The 23102-nt window shown below is 42.7% G+C and overlaps 1 protein-coding gene across 1 annotated transcript in view; it reads left to right on the forward strand.

Moving 5' to 3' along the window:
* Positions 1-2483: 2483 nt before the first annotated feature.
* Positions 2484-23102, forward strand: part of lpar1 (lysophosphatidic acid receptor 1) — a 40730-nt gene continuing 20111 nt past the window's right edge. Inside the window, 3 exon segments of the mRNA XM_022208585.2 lie at positions 2484-2856; positions 20399-20848; positions 20851-21153. Coding sequence (XP_022064277.2) covers positions 20416-20848; positions 20851-21153 — 736 coding nt within the window. The 5' untranslated portion in view covers positions 2484-2856; positions 20399-20415.

The raw sequence follows: 23102 nt of genomic DNA on the forward strand, positions 1-23102 counted from the left end.
AAAGTGAGGTAGAGTAGCATTCTTCAAAATAACCTCCCAATTATCAATTATGTAAAAATAGAAATAATGCCTCAAAATATTAAACAAAAAGAAAAAAGAGAGGTAGCCTATTCTTCAATGTTCAGTTAGCCCATTCTTCAAAATAATGTGTCTCATGGCAAATGAAAAAAATATAGAAATAATGCCTCAAGTCAACAGTCCTTTTTCCCTTCTTTTTCCTTCTCTTATTAGCTACAGAGACATAAGTCCCAGCTTTGCAGACTGTACATTCTGCCTCCCATTTGACACAACCCGGACGAAAACAGGGGTACTTTTTTCGGCTTTCATCAGTGAAATGACATTTGCGTTTTGGCATTTTCTTTCGGTTCGAGTGTTCTCTCGCAGTGTGCCTACCTTCCTGTCAGCCTGCGAGGAGTGAGTGAGTGTGGAGCCCCTCTGTACTGCTTTGTGAATGATTAATACATGTTCCGGGGTTCAGCTCAAACTCCGCCTCTCAGAGCGTGTTTCCAAAGGAACCATTCAACGTGAATGATAAATACACTGGTCTGTGACGCGCTCAAGCTAGGCAAGATCAATTGAAGGACTTTATAAACGCCGGCCGGACAGGCCGGACAGCCTCTCAAAAGAGGACATGTCCGGGCAAAAGAGGACGTATGGTCACCCTATTATACATTCATTTTCATGTCAAAACTAATGTCTGAATGTCTAAGTTTGATGCACAAAGATGAGTTTTTAGAGGTTTAATCAATGACTGGAGACAGACTTTAATCTGGCAGGTGTTCTATCTAAACCTCACTAAACCTCAGGGAAACTCATGCTTTTGCCATATTCCAAGGTTCAGGTGATGGGTTAGGGTTAGGGTAACGTTCATCTTCTACCTCCGCTCTGGACGGACTGTCTGCACACGTACCAAGAAAACAAATGATGTCCAAAGCATTTGCTTGTAATGTAACAAAATAATCGATCTAGATGTTTGTAATGTAACAAAATAATCGATCTAGATGTTTGTAATGTTGAGACACTAAGCAGGGAGGTCAACACCTTCAGACTTCGTCATGAAAGCAGCTGTAACTAAATTAGACGCTGCCAGACTTTGGCTTCTACAAACTTTCCACTGACGATGCCTAAGCACAGCAGGAAGCTCTGAATTCTCCAGAAATTCTGTGTTCTGTTTTCTCACAGTGCTGGGAATATTCCTACAGCCAGATAAGAGCTTTAAAAAAAATGCAAAGTCACAGCTTTGCTTCCAGAAACCTCCTCAGGAGCCGTGCTTGTTTTTCTGTTTAGTAAGAGGGAATGCCATTGTCTGATGTGTGACTGTTGGTAAGAATAGAACCACATAGACATCACCTTCCAAAGAAACCTTGGATTGGCCTTTAGAAAGCTTTTCCTGGAAATGATTTCCATTTATTGTCTCGTTAACTGACGTTGTGGGTCTATCTCCTACAGCAGTGTCATGGCTCTAAGACCACATCTTCAGTCTTACTAACAAGAAGCAGCAAATTCTTGCAGTTTATCAGGTGTAGCTTGCTTTACCTGACAGTAACTCTAGAGAACAATCAATAAACTAATCATTTAATCAGTCAATTGGTCATTTGTGCTTGATCTGGCCTTTTTTGATCCAGTTCTGTCTGATTCCTGTGCATGAGGACAGACTGTTCCTGAACCTCGTTGTGAATTAAATGTGTTGAATGAAACCTAAATAACACATTTAATCTACTGACACAAACCAGAAAACGTTGTGTTCTTCTGTGTTTCGTGTCTTTAACGCTCCATTTCATTCCACAGCCTGGACGCCTGGTTTACTCCAAACACCTCTCTAAGTGTTCACAGATGGTGAGGAGCTGGCAGACGGGGCTGTCTTCACCCAAATAGCTTCTGAGAACCTGAGGACCTTCAGGAGAGCTTTTTAAACATTCAATTGGAACCAGCAGCAGCAGACATGGAGGAAATACTTCCAATATATTCATCTGTAAGGAATACAGTATGTCTTTCAGTGTCTCTCTGCTTCACTCCACCCTCTGTCTTTCTTTCCTTCTTTCTGTCTTTCTTTCTTTCCCTTCCTGTCTCTCTCTTAACAAGTTACTGAAAAAATGTGTTTCCAATTAAGGCTGAGGGAGAAGAAGAACTCACCAGCAGCTCTACTAGAAAGCTCTCTGCTTGGAGGACCTTTGCATGGTTTCTAGTTTCCCCCTCCACGAGATAAGTGAGAAAAGTGTGTCAAGTGTTGGAGAAAAGGGCACTTGTTGCTCATAAAGAGTCACCTGTTTGCACTGATAAGATCCAAGGACAAACTGCAGCTTAAAGACGCTTTTAGCGCGTTTTTACCTGCAAAGGAAACATTTCTGATGAAAATGTAGCATCTCTGTGCAGTGCGCGGACGCGTGTGTGCGTGCGTGCTTGCGTGCACGCCGGTGTGTGCGTGTGTGCGTGCACGCCGGTGTGTGCGTGTGCTTGACGTCATGCGCAGACAAAGGTCCCGTCCCGTGCAGTGTGTGCGGCAGTGGGTCGGTCAGAGGGAGCGGAGACGGAGCAGGACGCACCGAGTCAACATCTGGAGGGAAATTAGAGAAACTTACCGATTAAAAACAACAAGAACAACAAAAAACAGCGACGTTCTGGTTGGACAAAAAAACTCTGCAGCGGTGTTGCTTTTCTGCTCGGACATACAATGAAACGGTTACCTGGCTGTTTGTCGGATCTGGAGTCTCTTTTTGCGCCGCTGCGACTTTGACACCAGAGTCTCTATGAGTTTACTCTTTGGAGGAGTTTCAGGCAATCAGAACTTGAGTTGGACATCCAGGGAAGCAGTCAGGGAGTAAAACTAAAGCAAGAAGCCACTGGAAGCAGGACACTGTAAGTATTTCATTCCTTATCCTTATTTTTCAGTGATTCTTATAAGCTCACATTAGATGGGGAAAAAAACGATGCTTTCCTCCTGGTGATGCCTGATGTTGGCATCTTTACATAGTCACGGTATACCTGCCACGTAGACGGTTAGAGGAGAGCATTGTGTTCAGATACAGCTGATGGCATTAGCAGATGGAGCTCTGAGAGCACCGTTATCCAGCAGGAGATGAGGTTTGTGCTCTGCAGGGTGAGAACTGGAATGATCGGAGTTTTATCCAACTCCAGGACTCCAGCAGGACTTTAGGAGGGAGAGAGAGGGAAAAAAGACTCCAGCAGGCCGTGGGTCTGGGAGTAAAGAAAAAAGTTGACATCTGTGTTGATTTTCCACGCTGATCTGCAGAGAGAAGGAGTTTCTTCTCTGAGTGTCTGTCCCTTCCAGAGAGTTGGACAAACATCTCATCCATCATCCAGCATCACTTCTCCAACAGGAAAGCAGCAGCATGTAGAAAGTCCTCAGACATTTCTTGGTGTTAGAATCTTCCCAGAGTCTTGAAGCTGTCTAGTCCTGGCAGGAGTCAATCCTCTGCTGAGTTTTGGACTCCAGTCCTGAAATTCAGCATTTTTCATGAACTTCTGGCTGCAGTCTGAGAAGCTGTGACTCTGGAGAAGTTGTAAAAGAATATAAATAATAGTAGATGCAGGAGCTTCAGACACAGAGGAGATGTTAACCTGCATCACCTAAACCAGGATGGAGTAAAGAACTCAGATCTGATCATCGTTTCCTAATGTCTCCGAGCAGACATGTGAAGGAGGGATAAGGACAAAAGAGAATTAGCTTTGGGCTGTCATCATCTAATTCATTATTTATTCCAAAAAGACATCATGTTCTCAGTAGAAAGTCAGCCAAAGTTCTAATCTCATAAAAAATGTTTTCTTCTGGTTGTTTCTGAGTTTCACAGTGGAAACATCTGAGAGAACTCCTCAGTGTTAACCAGAGGTGTGACCTCTCCTTCACTGACACCTTTAGAACAAATATTTACCTCCAGTAAACAGAAAAACACACCAAAAGGCCAGATTAACTTCAGATGTGCTCCATACAGTCAGTTTGGTGACGCTGTTGTTTCTTTTTCCACCTAAGATGCAGAATAACACAACGAGCTGCCTTTAGGCTCACTGATGGTAAAAGTCCTGAAGCTCCATCTGCTGCCTCCATCGGCCTTTTGATGTTTCCTCATTAACACTCGTCTGGTGTGTGTTTATTAGTGTATTCACCACTATCCACCCCCCACCCCAGACCACAGGGGGTCTCTGCAGGGCAGTGCTAGTTCCTTTAACACTCCAGTAAATAGATCGGGTCAGCAGCTTCTCATTTGTTGACTGCTGACTGCAGTAAAGTCACTTTTTCTGGAGTTAAAGAATGGAAGCTGTCATTTTTAGTCCCCTTTTCATTAGATTGTCTCTAATCCGATGTCTGTTCATGTAAGATAAACCCAACAGCTGCAGCTGGAGGTATGATAAGGTCAGCAAATACAAGAGAGTTCACCTTTCACCTGAACCAAGGCCAGTCTGCTTAAACATGACTCTTAACTGAGTCATTCTCACCACGTTTATCCAAAACACAATCACACATGTGAGTGCACATCTTAGAGACAATAAAACCATTAAATCCATTAAAATTGAAGTAATAAAGTTAAAAATCTGGTCAGAACTTGTCAGACTGACGGGATTTAACTTAAACAATAACGTAGCTTCATTTAAAATAATCCTAATAATAATAATATGAATATGAATAACACCAGCAGTTTAGCTGAAACTTTCAGATATCTGTTATGCAGCATTTAGTTCCAGTGGAAGGTCATCCAGGAGGAAATCAGTGAGAGACGGTTTTAATGAGACAAAACAAGAACAGACAGAAACAGAAACGCTCCTAATGGCTGCCCTCACATCCAAAACAACAGATAGTGGAGTAACTGATAAAAACTGTAGTTTACTTTAAGTGCAGAATGACCTTTATTTTTCTAAACTGTCCCAGCTGATTTATCCAGGGGAAGTCCTGATATATCCCCGTGGATAGGAGACCTTCAGATATGAGGACAGGATGGTTCTCTGCAGCTCTGTGGTCTCCACAGCAACCAGGACTGTTAGTCCGTCTGGTTCTCATGGATATGAAGTGATTCCACAACCTGTGGGACGCTAGAAGTGAAACTAAATATGAGGGAGAAGCGTCTGATTGGTGACCCTCTTCATTAAACTAAACAAACTCGTCTCCCCTGAAGATGACTGCTTTATGTTTCCCTCCAGGAGCTCTGACATCCGTCACAGAAGAGGTCCTTCAAACATCTGTGTTGTGATTTCTCTCCTCCCCCTCGTCTAAAGCCTGCATTCCTCCCATTCTTACGCCAAACGTCCAGATTGTTTCCACATTCATGCAGGTAGCAGAGGCACATTCTGTAGAGTTATTAAAGTTAGACTCCTTTCAGATGTACACGAACGTAGAAATGCAAGAAATCTACCTGTTCAGATATGAATATGTACAAGATTCTGTGCATTCATTCATGTCATTGATTATAGAAGTTCTTAGCAGAACCACTGCTCTCTTCAGTGTTAAAGCTACATCCTGTCTGGGGAAGTTATTTTTCTACCATTTCTTCTGCCAGCTGATGTGTGACTTTGTGGTTGGACAGCTGATCACGCTGGATGTATTTAAAGCGTGATGCAGCTCAGAGTCTGGCTCCTCGTCACGCTGTTGGTTTGCTGGTTGCACACAGACGTCACTGAATGTCAGCTACAATACATCTGATGGTTATCAGTAGCAGAAACCAGTCAGAATGCTCTGCTGACTGACAGTAAATCTGCCTCAGACTGGGTCCTTTCTGTGAGATGAAGCAGCTCTGGGTGGTCTGGATCAACCATCCGGAGGTTTTCCTAAATTTTGTTTTGTCACGGAGAGTTCGGATGCGACAGGCCACACTACAGAATAGTTTTATGATTTTAATGGTGGCAGTAACTCACCAGAAACGATTTTTGTCTGCTGTTATCCCAACCCTCACCCTCTGGGAGCTGAAAAAAGCAACTAACGGATAAAACAAGAAAAACTGAGGAGAGATCTGCACCAATGTGGCAACGACTCCATGGAGAGAAAACACTGCAGACATCTGGAATAAAACCTGACTCATCTAATCAGAATGTGTAAACAAAACTCTAAAATTTAGATTTTTTTTCTCCAAAAACGCTGACTTCAGTAACTTCATTAGTCTCTGATGTAGCAGAGAGTCCCAGTTGTCTTCACACACTGAATACTTTCTGTATTTAGTCGTATTTTCTGTTAGCTGAGGTTTCAATTAACAGTCTTTGGTTGTAACTGATCATTAGGAGCCAGTTTTCTGTTTTTTATTCTTAAAATGTGTGTTCTGCTCATGCACAAGCAGATAAACCTGCAGTTAGTCTTTCTGGTGTTGTCTTTTATTAGTCTATCTACTTTAAAGAGAAATCCAGTAGTATAACGACATATTGGAAACTTTTTAGAAACCGTTATTAGAGGATATGTAGAGGAGCTGTGGATGAACTGGCACTCAGAAAGTCATGTTATCTCTGAATGCCCTGTGAGATCCACGTCTCACATCTGTTGGTGAATTAAAGATCTCCAGATGGCTCCAGAAATACAGACAGACTCTGAGAAACTCCAAAGATTATGAGAAAGAAATACAGGAGAGAAACAGGAAGTGAGAGAAGCTAGGAGGCCCTCATGTGCACAGCTTTATAGCCATTCACAAATCTGCCTGTAAGGTCTCTGCTGAGGGCCGTTTGCTCCTCAGACTGTTTACTGCTGTCAGATATCAGCGCTAACATTACACTGTAATGCTGTAGATAGAGCCAGCAGATCTGCAGAAAGCACAGCAGATATCCACCCAGAACGTTTTATCAACACACAGTCATTGTAGTGAATCTGAAATGAACAAACAGTTCACTGCAGGGTCTTTAGTGTGAAATAATAATGCCTTTACAGCGTTTGTTTCCACAAACAGAGCAGTGACTCCAGCTGTGTTCTCTATCCAACCTTCAGTCATCGTGTGTTAAAACCAGATAAAGAAGCATAAAGAGGGTAGAAGATGTTGGTCAGAGCGGCCAGAAGTTTCCGTCAGGTGTTGGTCACATGGCCACGAGCCGGGATCAGTGAATCATTCAGAACAACGTCAGACTTTACAGAGTCCAGCAGTGATGCAGAATCTGAGGATGAAGCTGGCAGAGAACCAATCAGCTGATGGCACACATGTAGAAGGTTTGGACCAGAAATCCTTCATCTCCAGCCGTAGTCACACTAACTTACCTCTACTCATCACTCTGCAGCTCTTCATTCTGTGTGTGTGTGTGTGTGTGTGTGTGTGTGTGAGGTGGATGTAGGTTAAAATCATTCAAAGTCAGTCATGTGAAAGACAGAAAGAGGAACCACAATCAGAAGAAGGAAACAGTTTTCTAACGGTCAGTAATCATGAGTCCATATCTGAGTTCTGGATTATTGTAGTTTTTGAAGCAGAAAGTGAAACGATGACAGGGAGAGAATGTTTTTCCTCTAAGGTCTGCAGGTGGAACTTTATTCTCCTGTAAATGTTGACTAATGTAGAACTCGTTCCTCAGTCAGTTGTTTTCTACTTCCAGACTACTTTAGGGCAGCCTGAACCTTTTTCTGTGGTACCGTCGGGGTCGATGCTGATTGGTTCAACTCAGAGAAGACAACAAGATGCAGCATTTTTTAAGAAACCTCTAACAGTCTTCTCATTTCATACATTTCCATTAACGATGTGAGATTCATCACAGAGGCTAAAGCAGCACTCATCTCTCTTAGCATCACTGCTATCGTTGTTTTGGTGTCCCTAAAATGGACACGACAGTTCAAACCCTTTAACTCTGTTAACTCCTGAATGCTCCTCACAAATCCTACAGAGGTTGTGAAAGGCTGATTAGTTTCTATCTAGTTTAGAGCTTTTCTAGTTTAGAGCTCTGAGTCTGGATGATTCAGGAAGAAACGGCACAAAGTTTACAGACTTTACAAAGATTTCAAACTGCAAATACTGCCAAAGGTGTTCCTACAAAGCACTGAATGAAATGAGCTCCCTAGTAAAAGAGATTTCAGTTTTCTGTAAATCAAAGTGCAGATCTCATTTAGCTGTGATGGTTGTTGAGTGGACAATTAAAATACAACTAAAAGCTGAATCTATTTAGCGTCTATCTGACGTTATTCATTAAACTGGAGATCTGTCCATAGTCAGGGATCTCCCTCCTCCTCTTTAAAGCTCCAGTGTCTCCTGTTTAAGTGCAGAATAAATAAACCCGTCTTGCTTTCTGCACGTTCTCTGGTCTGTAGAAGTGAAAAGGACTCAGCTGGATGGAGAACGTTCCTCTGGCTGACCGTAGAACCTCCTGGGTTGTTTCTCTGTTTCAAATATAGGGCAATAAGAAAGGAACGAATGGGGCATAATGTGGTCTCCTGACCTCAACCTGAAGCTAAAAACCTGAACTTTAACCTCATAGTTCTTCTTTTATTGCAGACTGAAGGCATCATCAGAGCTTCAGAGTCAAACCCTGAAACCTCTGAGGACCAAACTGATGTAATCCAGATTCCATGTGAGCGGCGGTGATGTAATCTCAGGATCTGTCTCTAATAGTGATTTCATCAGAGAACATCTGAACACGCCCAGCATGAAGCTGCAGAAAGACCTGATGGTGAAGGAAGTTTATCTGGACTCATTTCTGGACAGTTTTAGAAGAATAATCACTTTCTGTAATCAGTTTCTACTCAGATTTAAATGCATTAAAGCTACTGGCCGGATCTTTCTAAGAAACATGAACATGAAAGTCTCTGACTCTTCGTCCTGCGTCACGTTGTGGTTTTTCTCACTGAAAACTCTCGGTAACATCCACATTCTAGCAGGTGTTCTGCATGTCGTGTTTCTCAGTTCCTTGGCTTTTGGGTTTCCCCTCATCACCTCCAGAGGGTTTGGTGGTTATAGAATGTGTTCATGTCAGCGCGTGTTCATGTTAGCGTGTTCATGTTAACGGACACGAGAATCAGTGTTCAGAAGGTTCTTCTTTATTTGTTTCATGTTTCTGAACTGATCCATTTTAAATGCCAGCATGTTATGTTGTTTTCAACATGTTCATAAGGGGGCTGATCAGTGGTTAGTTCTGTCACCTCACAGCTAGAAGATGTGGCTTTTCTCCAGCTTTCTCCCACAGTCCAGAAACATGCTGAGGTTAACTGGTGATTCTAAATTCTCTGTAGTTTGTGAATGTGAGTGTGATTGTGTGTCTATGTGTAGCCCTGTGACAGGCTGTTACCTGTCCAGGTGTGTCCTACCTTCACCCTCAGTCAGCTGGGATAGACTCCACCCCCTAATGAGGACTATGTGGTGTGTAGATGATGGATGGATGATGGTTGGATGATGGATGGATGTCCATAAGGTGTTTTAAATATACAGAAAGACATATCATGAGCGAAGGAAGCAGTTGGTGTCATAGCTGAACATTTACACCTTGAAACTGCAGTTTAGGGTAAAGATGAGGATCAGGATTAGGATCAGAGGGTTAGGGTTATTGCCAGGGTTTCATTCTGAACAGATCTAAGGAACCAATCCTGTCAGCTTGCAGAGCTTGACTTCCTTCTTCTCCTTCAGAATGAAGTTCTGATGTTTGCCATGTTTACTGAATCATTCTTAGTCATGGTTTAGCGTAGAGTCATTTTACGGTCAGAGATGAGCTGGAGTGCTCGAGGTGAGGTGTGTTGGCAGAAAGTGGAAAAATGTGTAAATTCTAGAGGATAGAAACATGTAGAACTACATCTGAGCCATTTAAAGGTTGGAGGAGATTTAATTTTCATGGAATACATCTTCTGAATATGAAAGCTGGATACATGAGTTTTTAGGAGTTTAATGAACGACTCTGTAGGGGAGCAGTTATGTACAGAACTAAAAAAGATTCTAGAGGGTTGTAGAGACAACTCTACCAATCACTTAAATACATTAAATGTTAAATTATACCTCCATTACTCATTGGTTAACAGTCTCAACTGTAGTATAAAAATGATCATAAAACACAGCCCTAGATATAAATATTATTAATATTTAAAGCAGTAAATGTTCACATCAGGCTAAACCTCCCTGAAAAGGTGTTTAATTATTCATACAGGTTGTCTGGTGGTTTGCCATTAAACCTAAAGAGTTAAAGAAGTTCTGTTACAGCTGGTTGTTCTGTGTTTTCCATTGTTTGTAGTTTATTAATGGGTTAATGATCATTCCCATGTTAGTCCAGATACAGTGAGATGCTCTCCTGACTGTTCAAAAGAAGCTGTAGAGTTAAACTGAAGCTTTTCTCTCTGATCTCTATCAGAATGAGTCATTGCTCGATTCAATACTTTAATTATCAGATTTATTACTGAAGACGGTTCAGTAGTCACTGAATATTAGGACAGGACTGAATTTCCAGATTAAATAATCTCACCTGCTGCTCCTTCATATAGCACATGCGTGTAACATGTTTCACTGATCATATATTCATCTATGTTGTAATAAAACTCAAGATACAAATGAAACTGGGGTGGAACCTACAAATGTTTGGTGGAGTGCTGTACTAAACCTGCTGCATTTCTCAGAGCTTTCCAAGGATCAATGTTTGTTCCTTGTTCTGCTGTTTGGCCTGAAAACCTGCTTTATCTAAACATGTGGAACAGATCACAGCAGAAAGTCCTGAAAGCAAAGGAGCTTCTTTAAAGGACATTAGGAAAAAAGAAAGAACTAAAAGCGTTATGCAGCTCCACAGATAATAACTCATGATCTGGATTTCAGTTGTCAGTACGCTTTCCCAAGACAGGACCCCTGGAGGAATTTGTAGCCAAATTAAAATGATTCTTCCATGTTCTTTAGGATTCCTGTTGGTATTTACACCTCCCTCTGTAGATTTAGTCAGACCTGAAGCTGCTGAGAAACCTGATGGTCTGTAATTTCAGTCGACTCCTTCTCATTGGGGAAACTGTTTTACAGTAAACGCTCACAAAGTGCTTCTGTTGGTGGGCGATGATAGTCCGCTTCTTGAACCGCCTGCACTGTGGTTTCCATCAGTTAGAGTGACTTTTATAGATGCAGTCATGGTCCGGTCACTTGGTGTTTTGGGCTTTTCTGAAAATAACAATGAGCACAAATTAAAGCTCTGTTCTGTCCAAATACTGCCTGATTGTGACACTAATCTCTCTATTCTACTGTCCTCTTAGTCACCAAACTTAATGACAGTTCAGGGCTTTGTGTGCAGAGAGGGAAGTGTTTAAGTGGCTGGAAGGGTATCATCCACCGACGATCCGTGAATCACAACCACACGGCTGCAGTCATACATGACTCAACACCAGCTCTCAATCAGCCCTTGTCCTGAGCCCTGCTGGTGCACGGCCACTGGTAGTGTGTGTGTGTGTGTGTTAGTGCATGTTAGTGTGTTTGCACTCGGCCATGATTTTAAAGAGAAAGTTCAGAGAATGAGAGCCTATGTGAGCGTTCCTGTTCTCTGGGCTGCAGAAGTCGTGTTTCTCTGCTTTCTGGGGTGAGAGTGAGGAAACAATGGGCACATTGTGTGGAGAGCTGGCAAAGACCAAAGGGGAGGAGGAGGAGGAGGAGGAGACAGGGGAGGAAAGGAAAAGGAGAAATGACAGAAGATGAGTCCATGGGAGAGAGGAGAGGGTTTAAATGAGAAAGGTTGAGAAATGGAAGGATCATGGAAAGTTCTAAGTCCTCTCAGTTTCACTCGACAACCTTCTGAAATCCACGCTGTCACTGCAGAGCCAATCTGTGGATCAGACTCCTTCATTTAAACCTCTGCATGCTGCTGCAGATAGTGGTTAGCATTTTGGCCTTGCAGCAAGAAGATCCCCGGTTCAAATCCCGGCCTGGGATCTTTCTGCATGGAGTTTGCATGTTCTCCCTGTGCATGCGTGGGTTTTCTCCGGGTACTCCGGCTTCCTCCCACAGTCCAAAAACATGCTGAGGTTAATTGGTTACTCTAAATTGTCCGTAGGTGTGAATGTGAGTGTGATTGTGTGTCTGTATATGTAGCCCTGTGACAGACTGGTGACCTGTCCAGGGTGTCCCCTGCCTTCACCAGAGTCAGCTGGGATAGACTCCAGCACCCCCCATGACCCTAGTGAGGATAAAGCGGTGGATAGAGGATGGATGGATGGATGGATGGATGGATGGATGGATGCTGCTGCAGAGCCAATCTATCAATCTATGATCAGACTCCTTCATTTAAACCTCTATATGCTGGTTACAACAGAGCAGAGCTAATAAATAATCTGAGGCTGCAGTCAGATGCAGGAAGTTGAGCTTGATGAACCAACATGAGTTACTCTGACAGCTCCGAACAACTGGAGGAACCGAGTCAGGACCATCATCCTATAGATCATGATCAGTTATTCAGCCTTGTAGTCAGTCAGTGGATGGTAGCCAGGCTCTAAAAATCACACATGCATGGGTTTCTATTAAATAGTCAAAGCGGAGGCAAACTTTTGGAATGTTGCAAAAAAAAGTAAAGACAATTATACTCTTTTCCATTAACTGCATTGGAATGAGTAAACTAAGATAGTAGTGTAGTAGTACTAGTAGTGTAGTAGTACTAGTAGTGTGGCAGTATATAGGCTACAGAAAACAAAGCAGAAGAAGCAGCAAACAAGACCAATCATTTGTCATCGACTACAAAACTTTATGACAAAAATGGAGAGAAGTCTGCAGGAAGTGTTTTCAATCAGCAGGTTGTTCTTGTTCAGTCTTAGATGAAGACAACAACAAAAACAGATCCTTGTGGTTGTGTTAGACTTTCTTTAACTAATGTATGAGTAAAGTTAGTTTTATGCTTGCTGAGGTCTGTGTAGACAAATGATGTCATTTTTGGCCACGCCCCCTCACACCGCCTCAAGTGGAAAATTTCCACGTCATACACCTCCAAATCATTCTAACTACGTAGACAGAGACATGGATAGAAGAACAGGAACTCCTAGCAGCAGAAGTTCCCAAATCCAGACATTTATAGGATTCATCACCAGAGATCACCGTGGTAACCGGGTTCTGAACGATTCATAGGATGAAATTAAAACTAACAGCTGAAATGCTACTAATCGGTAAAATACGTGTTGTAAGAGGTGTAAACGATAGTAAACTTCTTCTACTCTAGTTCAGTATTACAGTAGACCAGGTAGACGTGTGTTTAGATACGCTGCATGGAATGTAATAGAAACTGCTGAAGACTCCAAACGTGCAATGAGTCAACATTTACAGATGTTGTGGGTGAATATTACTGCCCAACATGTAAACTATGTCCTTCTAGTGTAGTTGTAGTTCATATAGATGCACATTTTTGGCTGCACGTGGAAAATTTTGGACAGATTCTCATGGACTTGGGAAGATGATTGAATTTACAGACCTTAGTGGACCCTCGTGGACGGGCAGCACTGGCCTTAGAAGACTTAAAGTGGGTCAGAAGTGACATAGAGCAGGTGTAATGTGAGAAACAAGCACAGGTTCTTTTTGTTTAAAGCTGATCCAAACCATACTGGCTTTAAATATTTATAAAAATATTATGACTCTGTTATTATAAAGAGTAAAATTCCACTAGAAGCTGAGCTGCAGGCAGATTCCACTCATCCAGAGAAGAGGCTTTCTATCATTTTCACATGTTTTCACTTCAAAGTCTGCTCTGAAAATGCTCCATAGTTTACCGGTCTGAATTGATTTCATCTGCTATAAATAGTTCTACATCATACCCCAGCTGTGCTCTTAGGGGATCTTTTTTCTCTAATTTATGTGTTGCAGCAATCACTCCTTCATGCTTTGTGACTTTTTATGAAAATGAATAATTCTTCTGAAGCTAGAAAAACCCCAAAGCCCAGAGCCTACAGATGCTGATAAACTGACCTCTTTCTTTGGATAGTAAAACATCTGCATCTTCGTGTGATCTTCGACACATAAATGAGCTTCATATGATCAGAGTTCTTCTGAATCCTAAAGCCATAGATGTATGTTTTTCTCCATAAAATCCATCATGGAAACTCCCTGTGAAACCCTCCATCAGCTGACGGCTTGGAGCTCTTTTATTGAGCAGAGAATGGATTTGTAGACTAAAATAATTAATTTACAGGCTTTTATGCACCAGTGAGTTGTAGATCAATGTCTTATCAGTTCAGAAAGGCTAACAGTGCTATGCTTGGAGAGTTATCTGGCAAACGGTCCGTAATGTATGGCTTTTTATCAGCTCCCTGTGGGATGTAGCTCAGCAGAGAACCATGTGTCAGACACTAATAAATGCTCTCTAATACAAACTAAACTCTCTTTTAGTGTAAGAATAACATGTCATCCAGTGGCGTTCCACTTAGAACTTCATTTCTCTTCAGACTGTAATAACCAGAGCTGGATGATGGGAGGCTGATGGGAGGCTGATGGGAGGCTGATGGGAGGCTGGGAGCAGACCAGGGGTTTGGAACTGGATTAACTTCAGTAAACTTTACTGGACCCACTCAGTTTATCTCAGCAGGTGTCAAACCAGCAGTAAGAAAACTGGATATGAACAACATGGTCACTCTCAAAACAAATAATAGATCTTTATTTAAAGTGACATGGAGAACACTGCAGTAATAGAACACAGTATACTGAGTCCTAATGAGGCTGAAGGACCAAGACTTAAGCAGAGTACAGTCAGATCTGCTGATGTTGTTCTACTTCACTCAGAATGAGGATGGTGCAACATGTTCTGGAAATAATAATAGGATTGTTTGTCCTTTCCCTGTAGAACAACACAGTATTATTGTTGTATAATGCCTGATGCTCCTACAGGGCAGGACAACATTCTTATTTTTTCTGTTCTATTTTTATCATGTGACAGCACCGTAGTAAAGGTCTGGTCAGGTGTATGCCCAGAATGATTGTAGTTCATGCTAAATAATTAACATTTGTCAAAGTCAGGAAAACACCGTGGTTTGGTTGGTATTAGATTTATTTCTTCCTTTAAGTTACTGCATAATCCTCACATTATCACATTAATTAATCATACCATTAATGATTAACGGTATAATTATGTCCAAATGACTGCAGCCGGAAACAATTTTAACTGCTGGCAGTGAATGGAAGCAAAAATCCATCATCCATCCATCCATCCATCCATCCATAATCATCATCCATCATCCATCCATCCACCATCCATCATCCATCCATCATCCATCCATCCATAATCATCATCCATCATCCATCCATCCACCATCCATCATCCATCCATCATCCATCCATCCATAATCATCATCCATCATCCATCCATCCATCCATCCATCCATCCATCCATCCATCCATAATCATCATCCATCATCCATCCATCCACCATCCATCATCCATCCATCATCCATCCATCCATAATCATCATCCATCATCCATCCATCATCCATCCATCCATAATCATCATCCATCATCCATCCATCCACCATCCATCATCCATCCATCATCCATCCATCCATAATCATCATCCATCATCCATCCATCATCCATCCATCCATAATCATCATCCATCATCCAGCCATCCACCATCCATCATCCATCCATCCATAATCATCATCCATCATCCATCCATCCATCATCCATCCATCATCCATCCATCCATAATCATCATCCATCATCCATCCATCCATCCATCCATCCATAATCATCATCCATCATCCATCCATCCACCATCCATCATCCATCCATCATCCATCCATCCATAATCATCATCCATCATCCATCCATCATCCATCCATCCATAATCATCATCCATCATCCAGCCATCCACCATCCATCCATCATCCATCCATCCATCCAGCCATCATCCATCCACCATCCATCTGTCCATCCATCATCCACCCATTCATCCATCATCTATCCATCCATCCATCCATCCATCTATCCATCCGTCCATCCATCCATCTGTCCATCATCCATCATCCACCCATCATCCATCCATCCGTCCTTCCATCCGTCCGTCTGTCCATCCATCATCCATCCATCCATCATCCACCATCATCCATCCATCATCCAGCTGTCCATCCATCCATCCATGCATGCATCCGTACATCCATCCATCCATCCATCCATAGTCCATCCGTCCATCCATCCATCCATCCATCCATCCATCCATCCATCCATCCATCATCCATCCATCCATCCATGCATCCGTCCATCCATCATCCATCCATCATTCATCCATCCATCATCCATCATCCACCCATCATCCATCCATCATCCAGCCGTCCATCCATCCATCTGTCCGTCCATCAGCTATACCAGTTTCATCATGTAGAAGACGGTGTGGAACTGGAGCCTATTCCAGCAGACGTTACAGGACAGCTGGTCCAGTCAGTTGTCAAACAGCCATGCTAGCTCACACTCACACCTACAGTTAGTTTGGAGCAACAGCTGACCAACCATACAAGCATTTGGAGGGTGAAAGGAAGCCAAAGCACCTCATGCATGCAGAGGGAGAACATGCAAAGCTCTAGACAGAAAGACCCCAAATGACCAGCATGTTCAACACAGAACCTTCTAGCTGTCAGTGCTAACTCTTTCCACTTCATGTTTATTTAGTCTATGTTTGCATATTTGTCTAGAAAATTGTGAAAATGTTGAATCGTTTAGGTGTAGGTCCTGGTGGTTGTGTGTAGTTAGACATATGTTCCTCTGCTGATGGTTGAGTAATGACCTCACTGCTGTGGATTCCAGGGTGGTCCTTTCATTGCCCGTTACTGACACTTACACACACACAAACACACTTTCACTCTCCCTCCAGGCTGCCAGACTTTATCACACATCGCTAACAAGCATGAAAAGAGTGTGTCGACACACAGCGAGCGTTTTGTTCTCTGTCTTTAACACACACACACACACACACACACACACACACACACACACACACACACACACACACACACACACACACACACACACACACACACACACACAAGTCCAGAAGTTCCTCTCTTGGTCCCACACACAATAAATTTCCTCAAGAAATAAGTCATTTGAACTGTTTCTTTCATAATGTGTATAATACAAACACACCCAGGTGGAGGAGCAGTGAAATCCCCTCTTTCTATGTTCTTGCTCAATCTTTTGGTTTTACACACAAACACACACAGACACACAATGACAGGATCTCCCTGTTGGCCTCCAAGCTGTGATGAAAGTGTTGGGAATGTGTACTGAGAGGCCACTGACACTTCCTCCACTTTCTAGTCCTTACGACTGGCCTCAGGCATCTAATCCCTGCTGACTGCTCCCTCCAGACGCTTAATGGCCACAAACCGCAGATGATGAGTCGAATAGATGAGCTTTGATCTGCTGTGGTAATCGTCTCTGTGGATTTATCTGACATTAGTGTTGCTGCTGTTGTTTGGCTGCTGCTAATGGCTCAGTTACTGCCTTTTCTTCATGTAAGTAATGATTGAAAAACATCAGAATTACAGTCGGGGTTGATAATGTCCTCTGAAGTAATGACGGAGTCACCACAGCAGCTAAATACATTCAACCTGAAGCAACAAACTCAAGAGGAAATGGATGTTTTGTGTTCATTTGCATAAAGCGAGAGGATTGTTTCATACCTCATCCTGACAAAGAAGCCATACAGTCTACATAAAGATAAATGTAGACTCATTTATATGTATTATGTGATAAATACAAGATCATATTTTTTAGCACTAGTGTTGCTACACACTGATCCACAGCATTAAAACCACCTGCCTCATGTCATGAAGGTCTCTCTGTTGCTGGTAGAACATCTCTGGCCCATGGGGACATGGACACTGGGCCTTTAGAGTGTTTTGTGGTGGGATATTATCGTTGGATCCGTGGGTTCTGCTGTGGGGGGACCTTCAGGGATGGGCTGGTTCTAGTGCATACAGCAGATGCTCGATCAAACTGGAATCTGGGGCTTTGGAGGATCTTTGTCGTGTCTGTCGAGCCATTCCTGGGCAGCGTCGGGACACATGGTCCTGCTGGTGCTGGGAGAGCTGCTGAGGAATAAAAGCACAGCCAGAACTATTTTAGAACATTCTGAGTTACAGCTGCCTGCTAAACTGTCTCTCATCATGTCTTCTTCATGAAAACCTTCTAAACCAGGGGTGTCCAACATGAGGCCCGTGGTCCAAAAGTGGTCCTCCAGAGGGTCCAATCCGGCCCTCAAAGTGTAAAAATTACAGAGAAGACATTAACTGCAGATTGTAAATTAGTAAAACTATAAATTTAAAATCATTTCTAGACCATGACACGTTGTTTGGATCATAAAGTAAAATACTAGATTGTTCTTTTGTTGTTTTGTGTCTAATTTTTGTATTATTTTGTCTTGTTGTTGGTGTTTGTCTTTTGTCTGATTTTCATCGTTGTGATCCTCCAGTAAATCCTCCATGGTTCAGGTCCAGGTGACTAAATGTTGTGTTTCTTTGTAGACACTCTGTGATCTGGAAGTTGTGATGTGGAAATGATAAACTGAGGATGAATGTGGATGAAATTGAACTTATTTTTCTTCCTAAATTTCAGGTTGTTCATGATGTTTTGTACAAAGATAATTACTTAAATGTGCACATTTATACACTAAACCAAAGGAACCTTTAGGAGTTGTGGTTATTTATGGGTTATTATGCTGCGGTTTTACTGGTCCGGTCCTGAATGTGGAACCTGAACTAAGATGAGTTTGACGTCTGTAGTTTAATCCGTTTAGCACCACTGAGATTTCAGCTGAGATTCACGAGTTCAAAAATATTCTTGGGAAACTTCATCTTGCAGCTCCTTCAGTGCTGCTTCACTTCCTGAGAGGATCTCTGATGTTTCATGTGAGTTTTAGAGGTGAAGGTTGTGATAGTTTTTTCTCCAGAACCTCATGTTGAGTGTTGACAGTGAGGATTTTTGCTGAGTCACTGCAGAGAGGAATTTGGGTGGTCATCATAGAAGGTAAATGAAAGTGGAGGATTTCCACACAAACACCGGCCTCTGACCCCAAACCTCTAATAGCTTTCATCCTCCTTCTCCCTCTCATTGTCTCTGCTGCTGCCTGAGGTCTTGTTTCCGGTCTGGATGTATGAGATCGACTGGCCAGCATCTGTGGGGGAATACAGCTTATTACATGCTAACACGCGTGTTCCTGTGTGTGTGTGTGTGTGTGTGTGTGTGTGTGTGTGTGTGTGTGTGTGTGTGTGTGTGTGTGTGTTCATGCTGAGCATCGTGTTGCTGCTGTTTCTGCTAAGATTCCTTTTTTTCAGCATAAACTCATAAACCTCCAGCAGATGGAAAAAAACATGTTTCTAGCTTCGTATCACAATGAGGTGTATTCACACACACACACACACACACGCATGCACGCACACACACACACACACACACACACAAATGACTGCCGATCCAGTTGGGTTTAAATCCAAAGAGGATTCTGGTTTCCCATGTTTCAATACACACGTTTCCTGAAGCGCCGCTTTGTTTTCAGTGTGATGAAAGAGGAATATATGAACTTTCCTGAAAAGAGGAATTAATTCATTCCTGACCAAAGAATAAAAATAGCTCAGAGAGGGAACCCAGAGGCCTTTCTGCTCGGTACAGACAGGTTTTTAAAGAATTAAAGATATGAAATGCTACTTTTAAAGGTGAAATATAGCAGTAATATAGTAATAAATTACCATCTGCTATGTAGTGGCACAACGGCAGCGAGCTCCTACTCCTGGATGTGTTGTAATCTGAGATTCTCTGTTCTGGCAGCCAGGACAGACACAAGTACATGTTTGCTTTGGAATTAAAGTTTTGGCCCTCTCTATGCCCCCCCAAATAAAGGATTTAAAAAATAGATATAAGCTATTTACCTCATTTATGTGCCTCCTCCAGTTGTGTTTGTTCTGCTCCAGTCTTTTTGTGTCTGTCTCCACTCATGGTTCTGCTCCAGTCTGGTGCTCGTGGCTTTGGCTGGATATTTTGTTGCTGTCCTGTAACCAGTCTGTGTGGTAGTAAATAAAAGATAATGGAGGTGGAAGATGAGGCTAATAAGCCTCTGTGTTTTGTCTGTGATGCTTGTGCGACGGTGGTTCTAAAATGTTGCACAATAGTTAAAATGAAGTGTAAATTCCTGTGAAAACTGGAGCATTTTCCATCAGTGTGATCTTTTTCTGGGTGAAGTCAGACTGAGTGTGGTATTAATGATCGTATTACTGGATAATACCATCAGACTGAAGGTATTGTAAATGTATCCCAGATGCTTTTGATGGTCTACCTAATTGTAAAGTCATTGAAAGGTTTTTTCCATTTCTCAGTTTAAAGCAGCTTTTATAATGTTGTAAACACCATAGACTTGGTTTAGACAGTAAGAACACAATACGGAGCTCAAAAACAGTGATTTACTGATGGAATCTAGTGTTTATGTATTTAAACAGAAGGTGGAGCTTTGAGGTGGTTTATTTAAAATAATAAATGTAGTCTGGATGAGAGCACCACCTTCAGACCTCTGATAATGTTTCTTCTCCTTCCAGTGAGCACCACCACCACCATGGATGAGGAACAGTGCTACTACAACGAGACCATCGCCTTCTTCTACAACCGCAGTGAAAAATACCTGGCGACTGACTGGAACACCGTCAGCAGGCTGGTGATGGGCCTCGGCATCACCGTGTGCATCTTCATCATGCTGGCCAACCTTCTGGTGATGATCGCCATCTACGTCAACAGGAGGTTCCACTTCCCCATCTACTACCTGATGGCCAACCTGGCAGCTGCGGACTTCTTCGCTGGCTTGGCCTACTTCTACTTGATGTTCAACACGGGACCGAACACCCGGCGTCTGACGGTTTCTACGTGGCTGCTGCGTCAGGGCCTGATCGACACCAGCCTGACGGCATCTGTGGCCAACCTGCTGGCCATCGCCATCGAGCGCCACATCACCGTGTTCCGCATGCAGCTCCACACTCGTATGAGCAACCGGCGCGTGTGGTGGTGATCGTCATCATCTGGACCATGTCCATAGTCATGGGGGCCATCCCCAGCGTGGGCTGGAACTGCATCTGCAGCATTAAGTCCTGCTCCAACATGGCGCCGCTGTACAGCAACTCCTACCTGGTCTTCTGGGCTGTCTTTAACCTGGTGACTTTTGTTGTCATGGTGACGCTGTACGCCCACATCTTTGTGTATGTGAGGCAGAGGACCATGAGGATGTCGAGGCACAGCTCTGGACCGCGACGCAACCGAGATACCATGATGTCTCTGCTGAAGACTGTGGTGATCGTGTTAGGTAAGAATTGTCTGTCTGTCTGTCTGTCTGTCTGTCTGTCTGTCTGTCTATCTAGCCATCCATCCATCCATCCATCCATCCATCCATCCATCCATCCATCCATCCATCCATCCATCATCCATCAGTGAGTTTAGTTTCTGAAGTCGTCATCAGTAGAACAATGGCTGTGTTGATGGTTTCTTTGTGAGGCTGTAGCATTCAGTCCCAGCCCAGCATCTGCCTAGCACCACTCCTATCCAGTACTTCATCTCTACTGGTCATGATTCTGAACCAGCAGTGGACATAGATCTTTTAGTGAACATTTCCAGTATATTTAATAATCAGTCCATTAAAGTTATGTTTCATCTTGCAGATACAGGTAGAGAGGAATAGAAGCAGTGATTCTACCACTCAGATAGACGGGGTTTGTTGACTTGATGAGATTACGAAAGTCTGAATTAGATCAAACCTTCAGGGATGAAGGGTGTGCACGTTTGGGTTATCAAAGACTTAAAGGCTGTACAGAGACGGCTGTAAATGTGCACGGTTGTATTTAAAGTCTTCCATGTGTTCTCTGAGCACATCATTAGCTGCATGATGTCATCCTGAGATCGCTATCTGAGCGGTGTAATGTTATTTCAGGAACACAAGCTGATTCCTCATCATCTGAAGTTCTGAGGAAGGCATTTCTGATTGTGAAATATTCTCAGTAAATCCAGTTGTTTTTGATAGAAACCAAGATTATCGGTTATATTCACTGATGCTTGCAGTGTGATTAAGGCCATGCTTTAGGTTACCTAATGGACAGAAAAAGGCTTCGTTTCAGATTTCAGAGATTGAAGTGTAGTTTCTGTTCCTGTCAGTGCACAGCTACGCTGAAACCAGGCCTGTTTAATGTGTGAATTAAACAGCGTGTCTGTTGTGGCAGGTTTGTGTCTGAGCATTGAGCAGAAGTATGCTTCCCTCTGCACGTCTCAAGGTCTCTGTGAATAAACAGAAGTATTGCTGTTATTTTCTGTTTCCCATGGACAATCAGGATCGAGCTTAGGCACTGATAAAGAGAGCTGAATTGTGGGAAAAGAGCTTCTTAGTGCCTGGAAGCAGGATGTGTTGGTCCAAAACATACCGTAGGATTCCACGTGATTTGTGTCCGATGTGCTGTTATCTCATCCTGCTGCCTCATTTATTCACAGAGAGGACAGCACAATGTAAAAGTAAAGAACACAGAGATGCTCTGATTTTTTCTACTTACTGAACCTCAGAGGAAAACTCTTCTGAGTCTCATCTGCTGACTTTTCCACACATAAAGTAAATTAAAAACAGTGTTAGTGGATTACTTTTACTGCACCTAATGATGATTATTCTGGAGGAGCACTTCTAAACTGATTATCTGATCTGATTGTTGTCACTGCCAGTAGCACTTACAGATATCTCATGTTTGGGCTTCCTTTCAGCTCTACAATGCTATTAGAGCTGCATAACATGCATTAAGAACACAGTATATCCTTTTCACTGCCTTTTTTATCCTATTGTGTAATGATTGAGTCCTTTTGTCTTTCAGCTGCTTCTGTGGTTTTGAAATCAGAGTTCTGCATACGTTAGAGGAACGTCAGCCTCACCCAGTAGTATCTGCTGCTATCTTATAAAAATCTTCTGTGAATCAACACAAATATTTCCAAATGCTGATATGGACTTCATTTGAAAACCTCAGAGGCTTCCTTAGAAATTAGGCAAGTCCTTTCTCAAGTGTTCCTGAAATTCAGGCTGGCAGTAAGAACCTGTCAAAGGTGTGACAGGTGAGCACGATTTATCATCTCTAGAACAGGCCCAGGTGATAAAACGATAGAGATAAGTGCTTGCCATACACTCCTCACCACAGAAATCAGAATATGGATTGCTGATATGTTTGATAGTTTCAGGTAAACCCGTCAGGTGTTTCCTCCCCGCCTCATAACGGTCTCTAATACTGA

The sequence above is a fragment of the Acanthochromis polyacanthus genome, chromosome 18 (assembly GCF_021347895.1).
Source record: "Acanthochromis polyacanthus isolate Apoly-LR-REF ecotype Palm Island chromosome 18, KAUST_Apoly_ChrSc, whole genome shotgun sequence".
NCBI lineage: Eukaryota > Metazoa > Chordata > Actinopteri > Pomacentridae > Acanthochromis > Acanthochromis polyacanthus.